General features: G+C 43.6%; 2 protein-coding genes across 2 annotated transcripts in view; both read right to left on the bottom strand.

The window, feature by feature from the left end:
• The window catches only part of POC1B (POC1 centriolar protein B), a gene marked incomplete at its 3' end in the record, with an annotated part of 92,448 nt that extends 76,694 nt beyond the window's left edge, over window positions 1–15,754 (bottom strand). The window contains exon 1 of the mRNA XM_080705780.1: window positions 15,676–15,754. The remainder of the gene's footprint in view (window positions 1–15,675) is intronic.
• GALNT4 (polypeptide N-acetylgalactosaminyltransferase 4) lies at window positions 13,377–15,422 on the bottom strand (the record flags this gene model as incomplete). The annotated part of the gene is made up of 1 exon (XM_080705776.1): window positions 13,377–15,422. Exon 1 carries the CDS (start codon window positions 15,123–15,125, stop codon window positions 13,377–13,379), a length of 1,749 nt encoding a protein of 582 aa, XP_080561902.1. The 5' UTR covers window positions 15,126–15,422.
• Window positions 15,755–17,588: the final 1,834 nt, after the last annotated feature.

Genomic DNA, 17,588 nt, shown 5'->3' with positions numbered 1-17,588 from the left:
TGCTGAGGCTGGCCATGAACCTGAGCTCTTCCTGTTGCAGCCTCCCAAGTACTGGGATTTCAAGAGTATACCATGATACCTGGCTCATTTATATGATGTGTAAGAAGCAGGAAAACTAATCTATAAAGTCAGAAGCAAGCATAAAGATTACTTGGGCTTCTGACAGTACTCCAGTCAGGAGAAGGTAGGGTTTTGCACTAGGTCCGAAGCCATGGAAAGAGGAGCAGTCAAAAGCAAGGCACACTTGAACGGTAGAGATGATGAGTCCCGTGAATGGATTTGATGAGAAAGAAGAAAAGCAGGAGCAGCACAGTCACCAGGCTTTTGGATCAAGCACCCAAGCAAATCTTTTTTTTTTTTTTGGTGGTACTGGGGTTCCTGGAAGCCCTTCTACCTCCGGGCTACACTCCCAGACCTCTTTTTACATTTTATATTTGGAAACAGGGTCTCCTAAGCCAGCGTGGGCGGCTGGCTTCGAACCTGCGTGATCCTCCTGTCTCTGCCTCCCAAGCGCGGGGATTACAAGCGTGCGCCACCACGCCCGGCACCCAGGCAAATCTTAATGCCACTTAATAAGATGTGGGAAAAACACAAGAGAAGAGTGTCTAGAGGGAGGATGGAGCGGAAGAGTTAAATTTCAGACATAATAAGTGTGAGATGTGAATTAGACATACAAGTGGAAACAGCAGGCAGGAAGGTGTATACACCTACTGGAGAGAAGTCTGACTACACAGTGAGGTGGTTAAAAGAATGCTCTGTAAACTGGGCGTGGTGACACACGCTTGTAATCCCAGCATTTGGGAGGCTGAGACAGGAGTTTCGTAGTTTGCGGACAGCCTCAGCTACTTAAGCGAGGCCTTCTGCAACTTGGTGAGATCCTGTTTCAAAATTAGAATAAAAAATAGGGCTGGGAGTGTTGCTCGGAGGTAGAATGCCTCTGGGTTCCTTCCCTAGTACCAAAAAAAAAAAAAAAAAAAAGAATGCTCTGTAGAATTAGGCTTGTAAGAGGTGGCATTTCAGAGGCACCCAAGCCATACATTGTCACAGTATAGCCCAGGGAATACTCGATACATTCATTCTTCTACATTTTAGGAAAATGAAGAGACAGAAAGACACTACTAAATGTATAAAAACTCCATGAATGCATTCCTACTAAAAAATTATGAAAACCAATGCTGAATTTTCCTTAGTTCCTTATCCTTCCTTCTTATAAAAGAACTGTTTGTTGCACCAAATCTCAAGGCCATTTTAATAAAAGGTGTTTGGTTATTGATGTCAATGTTATACTTTGTCAACGTGGAATTTACTTTTAGAGTTCCATGAAACCACACCCTGTATAAACATTACCACCTAACTTAAAATGTCAAAGCTTGTAGCATTCATCATCCAACTGGTCTATTTTGAGATAAAATGTCAAAAGAAGGAAGTTAAAAAAAAAAGGTTTAACTAATACACCTATAAATATATAAAACCAGCCGGGCGTGGTGGCGCACGCTTGCAATCCCCGTGCTTGGGAGGCTGAGACAGGAGGATCGCACGGGTTCGAAGTCACCCTCAGCTACTTAGTGAGGCTCTCAGCAACTTAGTGAGACCCTGTTTCCAAATAAAATATAAAGTAGGTCTGGGAGTATAGCCCGGAGGCAGAAAAGCCCCTGGGTTCCACCCCCAGTAACACACACACACACACACACACACACACACACACACACACACACACTATATATATATATATATATATATATATATATATATATATATATATATTTTTTTTTTTTTTTTTTTTTTTCCCAATGATAACCATTGTATGTTAGGACGTAGAGTGAACAAAGCTGGTGCCCCCTAGGTTGCTGCTCTGTCTCTGGAGGTGACAGCATGGAACATACTAATGAGAAACATGTTCCTTTCTATACTGTCCCAAAGCTAGAGGTTTTCATGCCACCTTAAGTATGAAAAATTTCCTTTAGTCAACCCAAGCTCTCTCACTCATTGATTTAAAAAGAATCAACTGCAGTTACTTAAAGGTTTGCTGTCTCCAGTATTGTTTTATAAAAAGAAATGGTACTGCCTTCAGTTTTTGTGGGTTTTGCTAAGTTAGTTTGTTGTTTCAATTGATAAAATATGTACCTGATACACAACTTTGCTATCACAGAAGGGAAATAAAGGAAATCTTCTTACTCTCCTTGGCCACCTGGTTCCCCTTCATATAGGCAACCCACATTACCATTTTCTTGGGAATACTCATATATGCTTATAAAAATGCAGGTGTCCATTCTTATTTATTTATTTAGCAGTACTGAGGATGGAAGCCAGGGGCATTTTACCTCCGAGCTAAACCCCCAGCCCTATCTTTTAATTCTTTATTTTGTAACAGGGTCTCACTAAGTTGTGGAGTAGAGGCTAAGTAGCTGAGGCTGTCTGCGAACTGTGATCCTCTTATCTCAGCCTCCCAAATGCTGGGATTACAAGCGTGCACCACCATGCCTGGCTTCATATGCTTTTTATACATACAGTAATATACTATCCTTGCTCATTTGCTTTTGCTTCTCCATTCTCCCCTCTCTCAGCCCACTTAGTAGAATATATTTTGGGAGAAGTCATGTTTTATTAACAAATAGAGATGCCTTATTCTGCTCCCCATTTTTTTGTAAATTTTTATTTTGATAATTTCAAACTTACAGAAAAGTTACAATGTAGGATAAGAAAGTCAATACATTCTTTACCCTAGATTTTGCCATTCTTTACATTTTGTCCATCATTTTCTTACCATATGCTTTTACATCTGCAATATACTTTTGTATATGCACATTTTTCTTAACCATTTGCAGTAAAATTAGAAACATAATGCCATTTTACTAAGTAGCCTGTCCCTACCAATATGCACACTGTGGCTTGGTCACCAATGCAAATGTTGAGAAGGTGGTGAGGGCTTTTAAGAAGCATTTGGAGCCGGGTATGGTGGCGCACACTTGTAATCCCCGCGCTTGGGAGGCTGAGACAGGAGGATCGCACGGGTTCGAAGCCAGCCTCAGCTACTTAGTGAGGTTCTCAGCAACTTAATGAGACCCTGTTTCAAAAAAAAAAGTATAAAATAGGTCTTGGAGTATAGCCCTGAGGTAGAACAGCCCCTGGGTTCCACCCCCAGTACCACCACAAAAAAAAAAAAAAAAAAAAAAGCAGCATTTGGAGTCATGAGAGATCATGACTTAAGTCATGGATTTGTTAATCTGACCTACACATATGCTGCTCAGCCTTCAACCAAAGAACTATAAAGATATCCTTACACACACACACACACTGGACTGCTTTGTGGGGGAAAATACACAAGGAAATCTAGAGAAATTTATGAGAAAAAGCTCTTTGCAAATATTTTTATTTTTCGGTATTGGGGATGGAACCCAGGGGCATTCTACCTCTGAGCTACACCCCCAGCCCTATTTTTTTATTCTTTATTTTGAAAAAGGGTCTCACTGAGTTGCAAAGGGCCTAAGTAGCGGAGGCTGTCCGCGAACCGCGATCCTCCTGTCTCAGCTTTCCGAATGCTGGGATTACAAGCGTGTGCCACCACACCCGGCTCTACAAATTATTTTTAAGAAAAGGAAAATAAAATTTAATGCCCAGGCACACACATTTGTAAACCTAGGCGGAAGTAAGGGAGAGTTGCACAATAAAATGATAATATTCTAATCTGAACTACACAGATTTTAACACTTTAATTCATCAGAATTATTTTTTTTTTAAACTATCCGAGCTCTGTATAATAATATGATTAACTAGTGGCACTAATTTAAAATTCCTCCACCCTAAATGAGGAAATAATTAAGCACATTTTCTTTCTCACTGATACTAAGTAATTAGCTTCCTATTGTTAAGTGGGGTCTAAAGAAGCTGTGGATGCTTTAAAAAATAATCTTTAGAAATGACGACTTCGATAAATTGAAGTGAACTTTTCAAGTTCTCCACGTCATTGAGGATGGCACTATCAACAACAAACTTTGGCTGAGTTTCTATTATAGGCCTTATACTTTCAAATATATACATTCTTGTACTTAATCCTCACAAGAAGGAAGGTAAATGGCATTTTCCCTATTTTATATATAAAGAAATGAGACTTAGTGGGGCTAGGAATCAGGCCAGGTGGGGCGGAGGAGCGTGGCAGCGCTCAGTTTTTAACGGAGTTCTAGCAGACACCAAAGCCACCAATAAGCCACCGCTGCTCAGAGCATGGAGGATTTGTGGATTATCTCCACCAAAATTGAGACCTTGTTAAAATGCATATTTCTAGAAAGACCGATACATTCTTTGAGATGAGAACCAGAAATATGAATTCTTACAAGTTTCTCACTTTTTCTGCTTTACACTGAAATATGAGATACACCGTGCTCTGCGACTGTCTTTCACTGTATACATTACATATCTTTAGCACTTGAGGTTAATTTTTTTTTTAAAGCTACAACAGGAGAAGCTCAACAAAGCCATGACTTAGGTTGCCATTGAGAGCCATAACTGAAAAAGAATTTTCAACAAATTTTATTATGTTTTCACCTCAGGGAAAATAACTTTAACAATCCTAAATATAACTCTGCTTCTATCCAGGAAAAAAAACACACACACACACACACACAGAAAATAACTTATCCTTTACCATCATTTATTTTACAAATCCCATACATTAATTAGGGATTACATCAATGATGATAAAACTTTTAAGGAAAAAATTCAATGTTAAAGTTATGTGCTTTAAAACTGAATCTATCTAAAGCACAGTTCAGTCAGATTCTGCAAATCATGCAAAAATACTTTTAATCCTTTTTAATGCTCATTTAAACTTAAATGCAGCTCTGGAAAGAGTGACTGGCCTCATAGAAAAGGGTATGGCTCCAGAATCAGAATCCAAACCTGGTACAAGCAGCCTTTGCTATTAAGCAGTCATAGGTTGTTGGGCAAACTACTGAATTTGTAATTCTCCATCCAAAAAGAGGGCTGACGACACTTCATAGACTATCATTTTCTCCCATCCTCTCGCTCTCATCACCTCTAACCCAGCCTGGGAAACCCAAAAGCCCACAGCTCCCAAGAGGCTCTGGGGGAAAACATCCACCAAGCTCCACGCTTCCTGTCTCCCAGTCACAATCAGGAGTTTAAGGTAAGCCGCTGTGGCCATGCAAACCTGCACTCCACAGGGTTGTGCACCCCCGACAAAGGCCAGTCTTGCCCCATGCCTCCCTCCTTCCCCAAAGCTCCCCGGGGCAGAGGAACCCTGCTGATGATTTACCTAAGCACCATCATCTTCCTGTTTGAAAGTTTCTCCTCTTCCTCAACTACTTAAATCTAGACTCTGGCCCTACTTGGGGACAGCAGAAACTCGCTTTCCTGCAACCTGCTCAGCAGCATTTTCTCCTCACACCTCACTACTTCAGGTCACTGTCTTCCTCTCTGTTCTAATTGGTAGCATTGTCAGTTCGTTCAACAGAATCTAACTTCTAAAACATGTAAAAGACATTGTGGAGAGAAAGGGTAGTGCTCAGTCTCCAAAAAGAGCAAACCTCTAAATGGGAAACATAAATTCAAGTGGAGAAGCACACAAGTAGGGCATATGCAAGTACACACATATATATAACTTTTAACTTGTTTTTGGAGAGTATCTGCGTGTGTGTGCAGTACGGGGATGGAACCCGGGGGCATTCTACCTCCAAGCTATAACCCCAGCCCTATTTTTTATTCTTTATTTTGAAACTGGGTCTCACTGAGTTGCAGAGGGCCTCACTAAGTAGCTGAGGCTGTCTGTAAACCACGATCCTCCAGTCTCACCCTCCTAAATGCTGGGATTACAAGAGTGTGCCACCACGCCCGGCTTGGAGAGTATTTTTTTTTTAATTTCAAATTGATACCTGGTAATTTTAAGTACTTAGAGGTATTTCAATACATGTATACAATGTGTAACAGTGGCATACTTACCACCTCAGACTTATTTCTTTGTATTGGGAACATTCAAAATCTGTTTTATTGCTACTTTGAAATATTCTATTTATTATTTTAAATTGTACCAAGTGACGTGAAAGATAAAGCAGGAAGTCATGAGAATTTTGGGGGGTGGTGGGATAGTTAAATAGTCATCAGTGGTATTTTAAGGGGGGCATGAAGGACAAGGCGTTAGCCAAGCAAAGAATGAGGTGATGACCATTTGAGAGAGAAAAACAGGATCCCCCAAAGAGCTTTCCTCCCATGCCTCCTCAGCAACCCGTTCTGCAGTCATACCCTGGACCTTATCGCCAGCAGAAGAATGAACGTTAATTGAAACTCACCCTAATAACTTGCCTTCCTTTTCCATGACCTGCTCAGTAGCTGCCATCTTACCCAGAACTCCAGTCCACTGGCCTGTGCTCTCCACTGAGGCTCGCTTCTCGCCAACTCCGGTTCACAACCATTTGTAACGCACCTCTTACACATACATTCAATCCCTTCACTTTCCTTTCTTTCTTCTAATTCCCCTGGCAAAATCCCAGTCACTCTGCCTTTTTTTGAGACTACAGTTATCCCAATATGAATTGCTGGAAACCCCTTCTCCCCCACCCCCCAAAAAAAGATGAGAAACACTATAAATTCATGATTGCTGACTTCATATGGGTCTTCTATACTGCAAAGCAGTGTACAATTCTCCATTAGTTCAGCAGCACTTTTCCCCTCAACAACTCACTACTCTCTGAGACTACTTAATATCCTTTTCAACATTTCTACCCTAGTCAGACTTTGGCTTTCATGACACTCTCCTATCTTTCTGATTATTCTTAGATTCCTTTATTAGCACTCAGCCCTGGGCCATTTCCTCTCATTATTCTGCTCCTTCCCCCGTGATCTCACTCTTTCCCATGACTCTGAATACCATCTATTTGCTTCCAATTTCCACATGTCTCTCTTGCCCCAGAACACGGTTCTAGTTGGAGGTCCACCATCCTAGTGTGTATTCAGTCTCCACACGGCCCAAGAGTTTTTGACAATGCTTCAACAACTTCCCTAGGTCTCAAAATCCCCAAACAACAGAAACTTCTTCTTCCACAGGTCTAGAAGTCAGAGACAATGCCCTGAAAAGGCCCCAGGTGAGATTCCTTTCTCTACCACTACTCCTTCTTTCTTCTCCTTCTCCTTCTTTTTTTTTTTTTTTTTGTACTGGAGATGAAACCCAGGGGCATTCTACCTCAGAATTATACCCACAACTCCCTTTTTTTTTTTTTTTTTTTTAATTTGAAATAGGGTCTAAGTTGCTGATAACCTTGCTAAATTACTGAGGCTGGCCTCAAGCCTGTGATCCTCCATCTCAGCCTCCCAAGTACTAGGATTACAGGTATGTGCTACTTTCTATTTTCTGTGCCTCCAGGTGCTTCCTGGCTTGTTGGCTGAATCAATCTGTCTCCCTTTGGCTTCCTACAGCCTCCCCTATCTCCTTTTTATGCCTCTTTTAAGGACACTTGCCATTGGATTTAGAACCCATCCAGGTAATTCGGAATTATCTCATCTCAAGATTCTCAATTCTGCAGATGTGGTGGCACTTGCTTGCAATCCCAGCATTCAGGGGCTGAGACCTGAGGATTGTGGTTCATGGACAGCCTCAGCTACTTAGCGAGATCCTTTGCAACTTAGTGAGACCCTGTTTCCAAATAAAGAATAAAAAATAGGGTTAGGGGTATAGCTCGGAGGTAGAATTATCCTGGGTTCCATCCCCAATTAAAAAAAAAAAAAATCCTCAATTCTGATTACAAAGACCTTTTTTTTCTTCTTCTTCAAATACAGTCCCTATGCCTGCCGTGGCTGGCACATGGTTAAAATCCCCATGCTTGGGAAGTGGAGACAGAAGAATCGCACAGTTTCAAAGCCAGCCTCTCTGGCTTAAGAGACCCTGTTTCCAAATTAAAAAAAAAGTATAAAATAGGTCTGGGAGTGTAGCCTGGAGGTAGAAAGGTTTCCAGGAACCCCAGTATCACCAAAAACAAAAACAAAAAACCAGGCTGCAGAGATTAGGACACAGACACATCTTCTGAAGGGTCACTATTCAACCCACCAGTCTCTCAGGCCCTGCCCAAGCTGCTTCTGCCCACCCCTGCAACTTTCTCTCTCTGTCCCTTCCACTATTAGCCTACCCTTTCTGGCATCCTTAACTTTTTTGATCCATGACAAGCTCTCTTCCACCCTTGGTCTCTGCTTGTTCGACTCTCTCTTTAGTCCTTAAATGGCTAACTCCTCCGTGAAGTCTTCAGTTAAATCTAACTTTGGCAGAGAATTTCTCCGTGTCCACCGTCATTTAAGTATGTCTTCATTGTTATCACCCTTCACAATGCCATTTCTTTCCTTCATCACATTTGACTGCTTTCCTTTGTTCTATCACACTGTAGTCACGCACGGATTTGTGGGTTAACTTGTTTGCACCACTGGACCATGAACTCTTCATACCATCTTAGAAGGCACATCCATTTTGTTCTCTCTGTATGTATACCCAGAGCACAGGACAGCCTCTGGTTCACAGGAACGTTAGCTAAATAAATAGAGTACCTCCCTTTCCCCTTTGGGGTAGGATTAGATAAATGCAAATAAAGGGCTAGAATGTTGACTATACAACCAAGGACAGCACCAGCTTCAGCAGCTAATCTGTCCCAGCCCAGCCTGGGGAAAAAATAGAACCTGCTTATTAGCAAGTTAGAAAGACTTCTCTAGTCTCCCATTCTACCATGGACTATGCAACTCAGGTATTCATTTTATCTTTTACAATTATTTCTACTTTCTATCCCAGAAGACTGATGGAGGCTTCTGAGAAATTTTAGGAAAAACTCTAATATGAACTGACTTCCATGATCCATCTGTTAATAAGCTGGAAGATTCACTGATACATCAAACTGTCTTAATGCTGCAGATTACAGTGACTCAAATATTAATTCTAATAAGCTCTACTGGCCGTTCTAAAGTATAACATGCACAGAGACACGTAGAGAAATATCTTCTGGGATACCTGAAACTTCCCAGACTTTTTTCTTTTCCTAAAGCATTTTTAGAAATTGAGACATAATTCACAACCATAAAATTTGTAATTTTAAAGCATACAACTCAGTGTCATTTCCAAAGTTCTGCAATCACTGTCACTAACTCCAGAAGATTCTCATCTCCCCCTCCCCTCAAAAAAACATCTTTCTCAACATTCACTCTATTTCTCTTTCACCAGCCCATTGCAAGCACTCATGTACTGTCTTTGTGGTCTTTCCAGTCTTTTTTTACCTTCATGAAACTGCAAGAGAAATGAAGTAATTTGCAGAGTTGCAAGAGCCACTTAGTAAGGGAGCAGGGTTATAGCACGGATAAAGTGACTTTTAGGGGTATAAATACAAAAAATGTTTAGCCCTTGTAGTAAATGTGGCTATAAGACATGTGATAAAAGCAGAGTCTTTAGGATAACCAGTCCTAGGTAGTGCCTACCCAGGGACAGGCAGGGGTGTTAGTCAAAAATCATGAAAAAGAAAGAGATGCTACTGGTGGAAGGGAGTTGTACTTAAGAACAGAAAAAAGGTGAGGTTACGTGGTTTCTAGGACACTTTTTTGCAGCTGGGGTTTGCCCAAGTGCCACATGCCCATTTTCTTCCTTCTAAGTGACCCCAGAGATCACTTCTAGTTTGTTCATGAGTACTTAACACTTTAAAACACTTGCCAGGTCAGGTCACCTTGCAAAATAATAAAGGAAGCTTGACTTTTTTTTTTATATCCACTCTGCATTTTTTAATAAATAAAAGAATTAAAAGCTTAACTTAAGCCAGGCATTGTGGCCCATACTTGTAATCCCAGTACATAGGAGGCTGAGACAGGAGAATTTTAAGTTCACAGCCAGCCTCAGCTACTTAGTGAGGCCCTCTGCAACTCAGTGAGAACCTGTTTAAAAATAAATAAATAAATAAATAAATAAATAAATAAATAAATAAATAGGGCTGGGGTATAACTCGAAAGTAGAATGCCCCTGGGTTCAATACCCAGTACCATCAAAAAAAAAAAAAAAAGGTTAACTTACCTCTGTTACCATCATAAATTTGCACACAAGACTGGAAATCTGATAGACTAAACCAACAGAATCCATTTGTAAAAATAATTAGGCACACATTTTATTTTATGTCTTAATCAACAGTACAAATACCATTAACAAAAGGAAAAGAAGAAACTGCTCATCACACAGAAGAAAATTCATTGTTCCAAAGAAATTAATCTGAACCTCAACATTCTTTGTGCTCATTCAAAAACATTAAGACAAGTCAAAACAAAGTAATATCTTACTAATAAAAACTGAGACCCTAAAATAGTTAAGAATTTACAACTTAAAAATAATTTCTTATCTTCAAACTAGAAAAACTTTGTTTGCTAACAAAAATACATATGCAAAAGCCTTCTGCTGGGTGAGTAAACAAATCTTTTTTAATAAACAAGTTATTCTGAGTTACAGAGATCCTTCCAATGACGACACTATCATTTTTTAAAATAAAATAAAGATGACTGCTAAGGTGTTTATTTAGATAGCCTATTCATGGAACTGGTCACTAAACAACAGAGTGAACTTTTTAAGTGGAAATGCCTTGTCCACTAAATATTTTCATAAAACTATTATTAAGCATGTGAATTAAATTAAAAGCCAATTCTTAATTGTCTACTGCAAAAGAGAGCTTTGGTACTAATAAATTAGAATTAGGGAATCATAATATATTTTATAAGTAGCCTTAGAGTATATCTTTGGAATTAAATTGGAACATGCCTATAAAAAAAAAACAAGAAATTGTGTTCTTGATTATACATAATATTGTGAGAAATGAACAACCTACCTATTCTGAATTACTGATATAAATTAATGACCAGCCTAAAATTTCTTCCCAAAAGATGGCTGGGTTATACTGACCAATTTGGGGTTAAAAATAAATAAAAAATTAAATAATTTACTTTGAAAAGTCTCCTTTTCCCTTCTGACAGGATCATCAAGATACTAAAAAAAAAAAAAAAGTTCCAATAAGCACTTTCAGAATATATCCATTTTAGTTCTCCTATAAGATAAGGGACTAGAAAGAACAACAAGAAGGAGAAAATTTAAAAATCAAGTATTAAATTGAAAATTAATTTTAAAATGAGACGAGGCAAGGGAAGAGGGTGGGTTTGAGAGACTCTTGAAAAATAAAGCAGAGCATTATATAAATCCTACTTAAATTAAACGCAGGGGCAAGCAAGCACATTGCACAAGAAATCTTGACAAATCTTTGACAAACTTTAAGGTTGCTGAAAAACTTACAGAAACTACTAACACATTTTAATTTTAAGAGGCAGAAAAGAAACAAAATAGTCATAATTACAAGGCAGTTTTAATTTTGAAATGGTCACCCTGAATAATTTTCTTAAATTTAGATGAACAAAGTTTCTGCTTGCCAAGTCATCAAGTGAACACTGGAAGCCACTGCACCTGTGAATACTGTGCACTAATTCTTTATGGAACGTGCATTTTCTTACAAATCCACACCAAAATGAAGTAAATGAGATTTAATTCTAAATTTAGGCAGTGATTCCTGGATATAGTGTTATATAAAACCAATAAAAATACTTCTTTAAAAGTATGAATATTTCTCAAATAATTTTTCAAAGATTTATATTCTTAGCCAGGCGTGGTGGCGCAAGCTTGTAATCCCCGCGCTTGGGAGGCGGAGACAGGAGGATCTCGCAGGTTCGAAGCCAGCCACGTGCTGGCTTAGGAGACCCTGTTTCCAAATAAAAATATAAAATAGGTCTGGGGAGTGTAGCCCGGAAGTTGAAGGGCTTCCAGGAACCCCAGTACCACCAAAAAAAAAAAAAAAAAAGATTTATATTCTTAGTCAAAAGGCAAATTTCAAAGGTTTTAGACAAAATTGGTTCCCCAACTGTCAAAATGAAATAACTATAAACATGAGTTATAACAACTTTCTTTCCCCAGAAATATGCTCTTTCAGGTGAGCTCAGTTCACCTAACTTTTCAAACCACTTCCCTTTTCCAGCTTCGCGGCTGCACTGAACATTACTTAGCTGCTCAGTATCACCTATGTTACGTGGAGAGATCAAAAGTGCTGTAGAAATGGCGCCGTGTCTGTGTCTGAGAAGGGGAGAATGTACAGTCAGCATTTCAGAGCTGAAAGGGTTTCCTCAAAATGAGGAAACAGAGGCCCATGCCTGGTAAGTGACTTGGCTGAATCACTCATTCATTCGGTCATTCATTCGCCCACGTGCTGACGGCTGCCAAAGTGCCAGGCTGCAGGTGCTGAGAGCAGCTAGGAGGCAGCTTTCAGAGTTGCCATGGTCTCTAACTTGTGCTCCTGAGATAAACCCCTCAATTTCCAGAGCATCAGGAACTCCTAGAAGAGTTCCACAACCTTTGTAGGCCTTGGCCCACTTTCAGTTTCACACATTTCAGTAAACACAGTTGTGTTTAACTTCAGAGAGGCCTCAATTGTGTTTACTCTAAGTGATTAAGCATTAACAAAGGGAGGTACAGTATTCTGAATGAGCCCCTTTCTAGTACATTCATAACTGAAGGAAGTGCAATCAGAAAATGCCCTAGAGTCCTAGAGTCACCAACAAGTTCACAGAGAGGACAGTTTACAAACGCAAGGATCTGAGGTATCAATACATAGGTCAGTTAAATCCAAAAGCTGAAGTTTACAGGGTGTGGAATGTAAATATCTCCCCTTTCATGCGATTGTGGGTTCTGAGACGTCTCCATTCTAAAAAGACCTCCAAACTCACATTTAAACTAATGCCCTCTTCCAATGACACACATATCTAAATCAAGCTTTTTTTCTTAAAAGTCAGCTTTCTTTGACTTTTATTTGATTAAAGAAAAATTAACTTAAGAAAATAAAAAAGCCTAAAATTTAATGGGCTGGCAAAAAAAAAAAAAAAAACTAAAAGAAATTCAAATTCTATGTCACCAAAATAGCAACAGCTCCAACTGCACATTTATAAGTTTTGATAAAACCAAAACACAGGATGTGCAGTGAACTTACCCATCAGCATAAATCACACCTTATTTTGCTTGGACTTTTACATTCTTTAAGATTAAGTCTGGCACTTAAGTGTCTTTATCAATTCACAGTCAACTTCTTTAAGGAGAAGTAAGAGATCACATGAACAAATCTCTTAAATAAGACAACCATAAAACCATAAGTAAGGCACTTTGAAATACGAAAGAGCAGCACCCTGTGCACCCCGTGTTGGTGGACTATCCCCAAACCAAGCAGCGCTTCCTCCCTCGCTCACAGCGGATCCTGCTAAAACAGAATCTCCACCCAGACTCTGACTTTCCTGAAGCTGTTGTCAGCTCCTGATGAAAGTGCTGTTGTGCTCCTCTATTTCTCAAAACTCCAGACTTGGTTTTTATCTAGGGCATCACAAGTTCTCAGTTGTACATTAGGTCGGCCCTCGGGAGTGCGATAAGCACTCAGGCACAGTCCTGAGTGAGGATGAAAAATGGTTCCATCTTCTTTAAAATGCCAGATCATGTTAACTGGAACAGGAGACCCATCTTTAGGACAATTCTGCATTCCCACGTAATTCTTCTGCTCAGGAACCTCTGCACACAACTCGGTCACAGAATTAAACCTTATTTCTTTGTTTGAAGTATATTCAAAGAACTGATTGCCTCCTTGACCGTGGCATCCAAACAGCGAAAGGTTAGCCCCCGTGGGGTTGTTGTCTGGGGAATTATAATCTAAACACTCAGAAGAGATCCCTGAACTGCGAATAGCCCCGTGCCAGCCTGGCCTATCCTCTGGCACGTGCAAATTAGAAAACACATTTTTCAAATACCAGTCGAAGCTCTTGCATCTCAGTTGCTGTCGTAGTAATTTTCTTTCAGAAATATCACCGTAAGCTTCTTTCCGGGCTGGAGGGTTCCGATTGTAGAAATGCTCTTTGTATTCATCCATCCACACTTCTGCTGCCCGGGCAGTATTCTGCAGGAAGTTGGGGCGAGCATAAGGAGCCCGCTTAGGGAACACGTGGCCCACGTGAGAACACGGGTGGATCTCCAGTTTGCCACCACACTGCCAAACCCGGAAAGACAGCTCCAGGTTTTCACCTCCCCACACTTCCATCCCAGTGTCATAGGTTCCTAGGTACTCAAAATATTTCTTGCTGACTGCAAACAGTCCTCCAGCCATGGTGGGCGATCTGATGGGGTGGATTCTCGATTCCCGCCTCTCCCTTTCATGTTTGGGGACAGCATGCCACTGGAACGTCAAACGCCAGTCAAACCCACCAATCATGGGCTCCCCGGTCTGCATGTAGAATTCAAAAGTATTCCAATCGATAGTGTCTATCACTGGACACACGACTGTGGTTTCGTCTCTCTCAATCCTCTCCAAAAGTGGTTCCAGCCAGCCGGAATTGCACTCGCAGTGACAGTCCAGGAAAGTGAGGACCTGCCCCGTGGCAAAAGTGGCCCCGATCAGGCGGGCCCTCACCAGCCCCTCTCGTTTACTGGTTCTGATCAGGCGGACTCGCTCGAGATTGCTTATGTAAGTTTCAAGCTGTGACTTCAAATAAGCTCTGTCGCTCAAGTCGTCCACCAAGATGATCTCCTTCAAAAGCACGGCGGGCGACGTTTCTAAAACACTGTGAATGGTGCGGAGCAAAGTGGACCAGGCTTCATTGTAGAAGGCGATGATGACGGAGGTGGTGGGGAGCGTCCTGTAGTTGAACTTCTTGGACTTACACTCATACATTCTTTTATCCTCTATGTGGCGGTGCAGGGAAATCCTATCGCTGAGGTAAATATTGATGGCATATCTCTCAATGAGCTCTTCTTGCTTCTTCAGCTCGCCTTCACTGAGCTGGAGTTTGCTGGCTCTCCCCCACTCCCCAAGGGCACGGGAATCCGCAGGAGGCTTCTCGTAAAGAGGGCGAGACAAATCCTCTGCCCTTCTCTCCAGGCTTGTGAGCCCTCTTGACCCCTGCTCTCTGGCTCGGCTGGTTCCTCCGAAGGCAGGGAAAGTGGAGAACGAGAGTTCAACCACGATATAAGCCGCGGTTAAAAGTGTCAGTAGCAGGCAGCTCTTGCCTGCCCAGGTCCACCTCGCGGCCATCCGGATCCTCATGGCTAGGGTGTAGACGGCCCCCGAACCGCCACGCCGGGGAGGCTGGGAGGCGCTGGAAGCCCGCAGCTGGCGCTCCCTGCTCAGGGAGGATGAACTTCCCAGCAGGTCCCTCCTTTCATGCAGGCGCTCGCCCGGCTCCTTTCCAGCCGCCAGGGCTCCCCTGAGGTCACCTGCGACCCCCGGGTCCTCGGCCTCCGGCTCAGCCTGACGCCTCTCGCCCCACTTCCTCCTGCTCTACTCAGAACTTTTCACAAACTCCGCAGCCAGCACCCCACCCTCTCGGGCCGAGGACAAACCCCTCCCCTTCCCTCTCACTCCTCCTGGTGGTTAGTTCGCGAAAGTTGCCAGCGAGCCCCAGACTGGTCCCCGACCCTCCGCCGAGCGGCCAGGCTGCGCCCCCGACCCGGCCGCCCTCCTCCCCACACAGTCCTCCCGGGCCCTGGGGGCCAGCAAGGACGGAAGGAAAGAACTTCGGCCAATCGAGCTGCTGTTTCGTCACAAAAAAAAAAAAAGAAAAGAAAAAAACATACAGAGAAAGAAGACATCTTACCAAGTTGTTTGCCATTGGGGCTGAAGTCCACAGAGGTGATGGCAGCTTTGTGGCCTTTAAAATAACGCTCCAGAACCGGGTCCTCCTGAGAAGGAAGAAAAGACGTCAAGTTTTGAAAGTGGGTGTAGACCGGGAACTCTGGGAGTCAGGGACCCATGCTGCATCTCGGGGGGGTGGGGGGGCGTCTGGCCACCGCCACCCAGGTTGGGGTTTGCAGAGCGAGAGTACTCGGCGCCCAGCACCCCTATACAGGTGGACCCGCAGAGCCGGCCAAGTCCTCCATCCGCGCTGCCCACGGTGGAGAGCGGGGATCGGCGAGCGGGGAGCACCTAACGGGGAGTATGGGACGGGGAGCAGGGAACACCTAACGGGGAGCACGGGGCGGAGAGTACCTAGCTGGGAGCAGGGAGCACCCACCTAGCGGGGAGATGGGGCCGGGAGAACCTAGAGGGGGAGTATCTAACTGGGAGTATGGAGCGGGGAGCATCTAGCGAGGGGCATGGGGCGGGAACACCTAGCGGGGAGCAGGGAGCATGGGGAGGGGAGCACCTAGCGGGGAGCATGGGGCTGGGAGCACCCAGCGGGGAACCGGGAGCAGGCAGAGCACGCCCCGCCCGCGGCGTGGGAAAGTGCGGCCCCGGCGGGCGCGGGGCTGGGCGGGCTTCCACAGCGCCCAGGACGCCCTGGAGGGCCGGCCCGGCTCGTCCTGAGCCTGCGGGAGCTGCGGGTCGCCGAGCGGGCCGCCCCGGCGCCGGCTGCGGACCCCTGCCTCCATCTCCCGCCAGGCGCCCGCAGCCCCCGGGGGCCGGGGAGGGCCGCCAGCCGGGGCTTACCGGGGCGGAGGCCATGAGGAGCCGCCGCCTTTCGGCTCCGGCCGAGGGGGCGACGGGGGAGGGGAGGGGGGACCGTGAGGCTCCCGGAACCGTCCGCCCGGAGCGGCGGCGCCTCCCGGTCACTACAACAACGGCGGCCCAGTCAAACCCCGCGCTCCAGGCGTGGCCAGATGAGCCCCGAGCTCCGTCCGCGCCGGGCAGCGCCGGCCTCTGCGGGCCAGGTGCGACCACACACCTCAGAGCCAACGTGGACCCACGCAGGGGTTCCCCGGGGCTCGAGGCCAAGGAAAGATAGTAACCGGGACAGGAATGAGAAGGATGGGAGGAAGCGGGGGGCGCGGCGTGAGCCTGCGATCGATGCAATCGGAGTTCTATTACACGTTAAAGAGACCGCGCCCACGGGCGTCTGGCTCTGCCTGCCCCTGCTGCTGGTTATAATGAAGAGGAATCTGATACCGAGAGGGTACGCTTGCTAGTTTTTCATATATTCATAGGAACTAAATTCCTAGAGGACAGATTTGAATGTGTTTAATTGCTGTTCTCACTCATGCCCTACTTGTAAAGACAGGCTGGATACACGTGATGAATAAACATTTTATTCAAATAAACACCTATTTAGTCTTTCTGCAGTATGTTTCTGTTCTCATCCCATTTGTGTATGCTTTGGGGTAGTAAATTTACAGATAGTTAAAGTCTTTTGGAAGACTTATAAACGTGTTTTTGTTGTAAGTTACTAGACCACATGGTAACTATAACCATTTCTGCTGCAGGCTCCCTTACACATAGTATTATTTGTGTTTCAGCAACTTTATGAAGTTGGTACAGTTGCAAAGTGTTATCAACTTTTGCAAATGTAAAACTTAATTCTTAGACACTGATCTTCAAGGCCACACAGAGATAGCTCTTGCAAATTCATATCCTATTTTAAAGCCGGAAGGGCACAGCTGAAAATTCCATACAGAGCCAGGCATGGTGGCCTACACTTGCAAGCCCAGGACTTGGGATGCTGAGACTGGAGGATTGCAGGTTCGAGGCCAGCCTCTACTATTTAGTGAGGCCTTCAGAAACGTACTGAAACCC

This window comes from Muscardinus avellanarius (genome assembly GCF_963383645.1).
Source record: "Muscardinus avellanarius genome assembly, chromosome: 11".
NCBI lineage: Eukaryota > Metazoa > Chordata > Mammalia > Rodentia > Gliridae > Muscardinus > Muscardinus avellanarius.
This window is presented reverse-complemented; position numbering and strand designations above follow the sequence as displayed.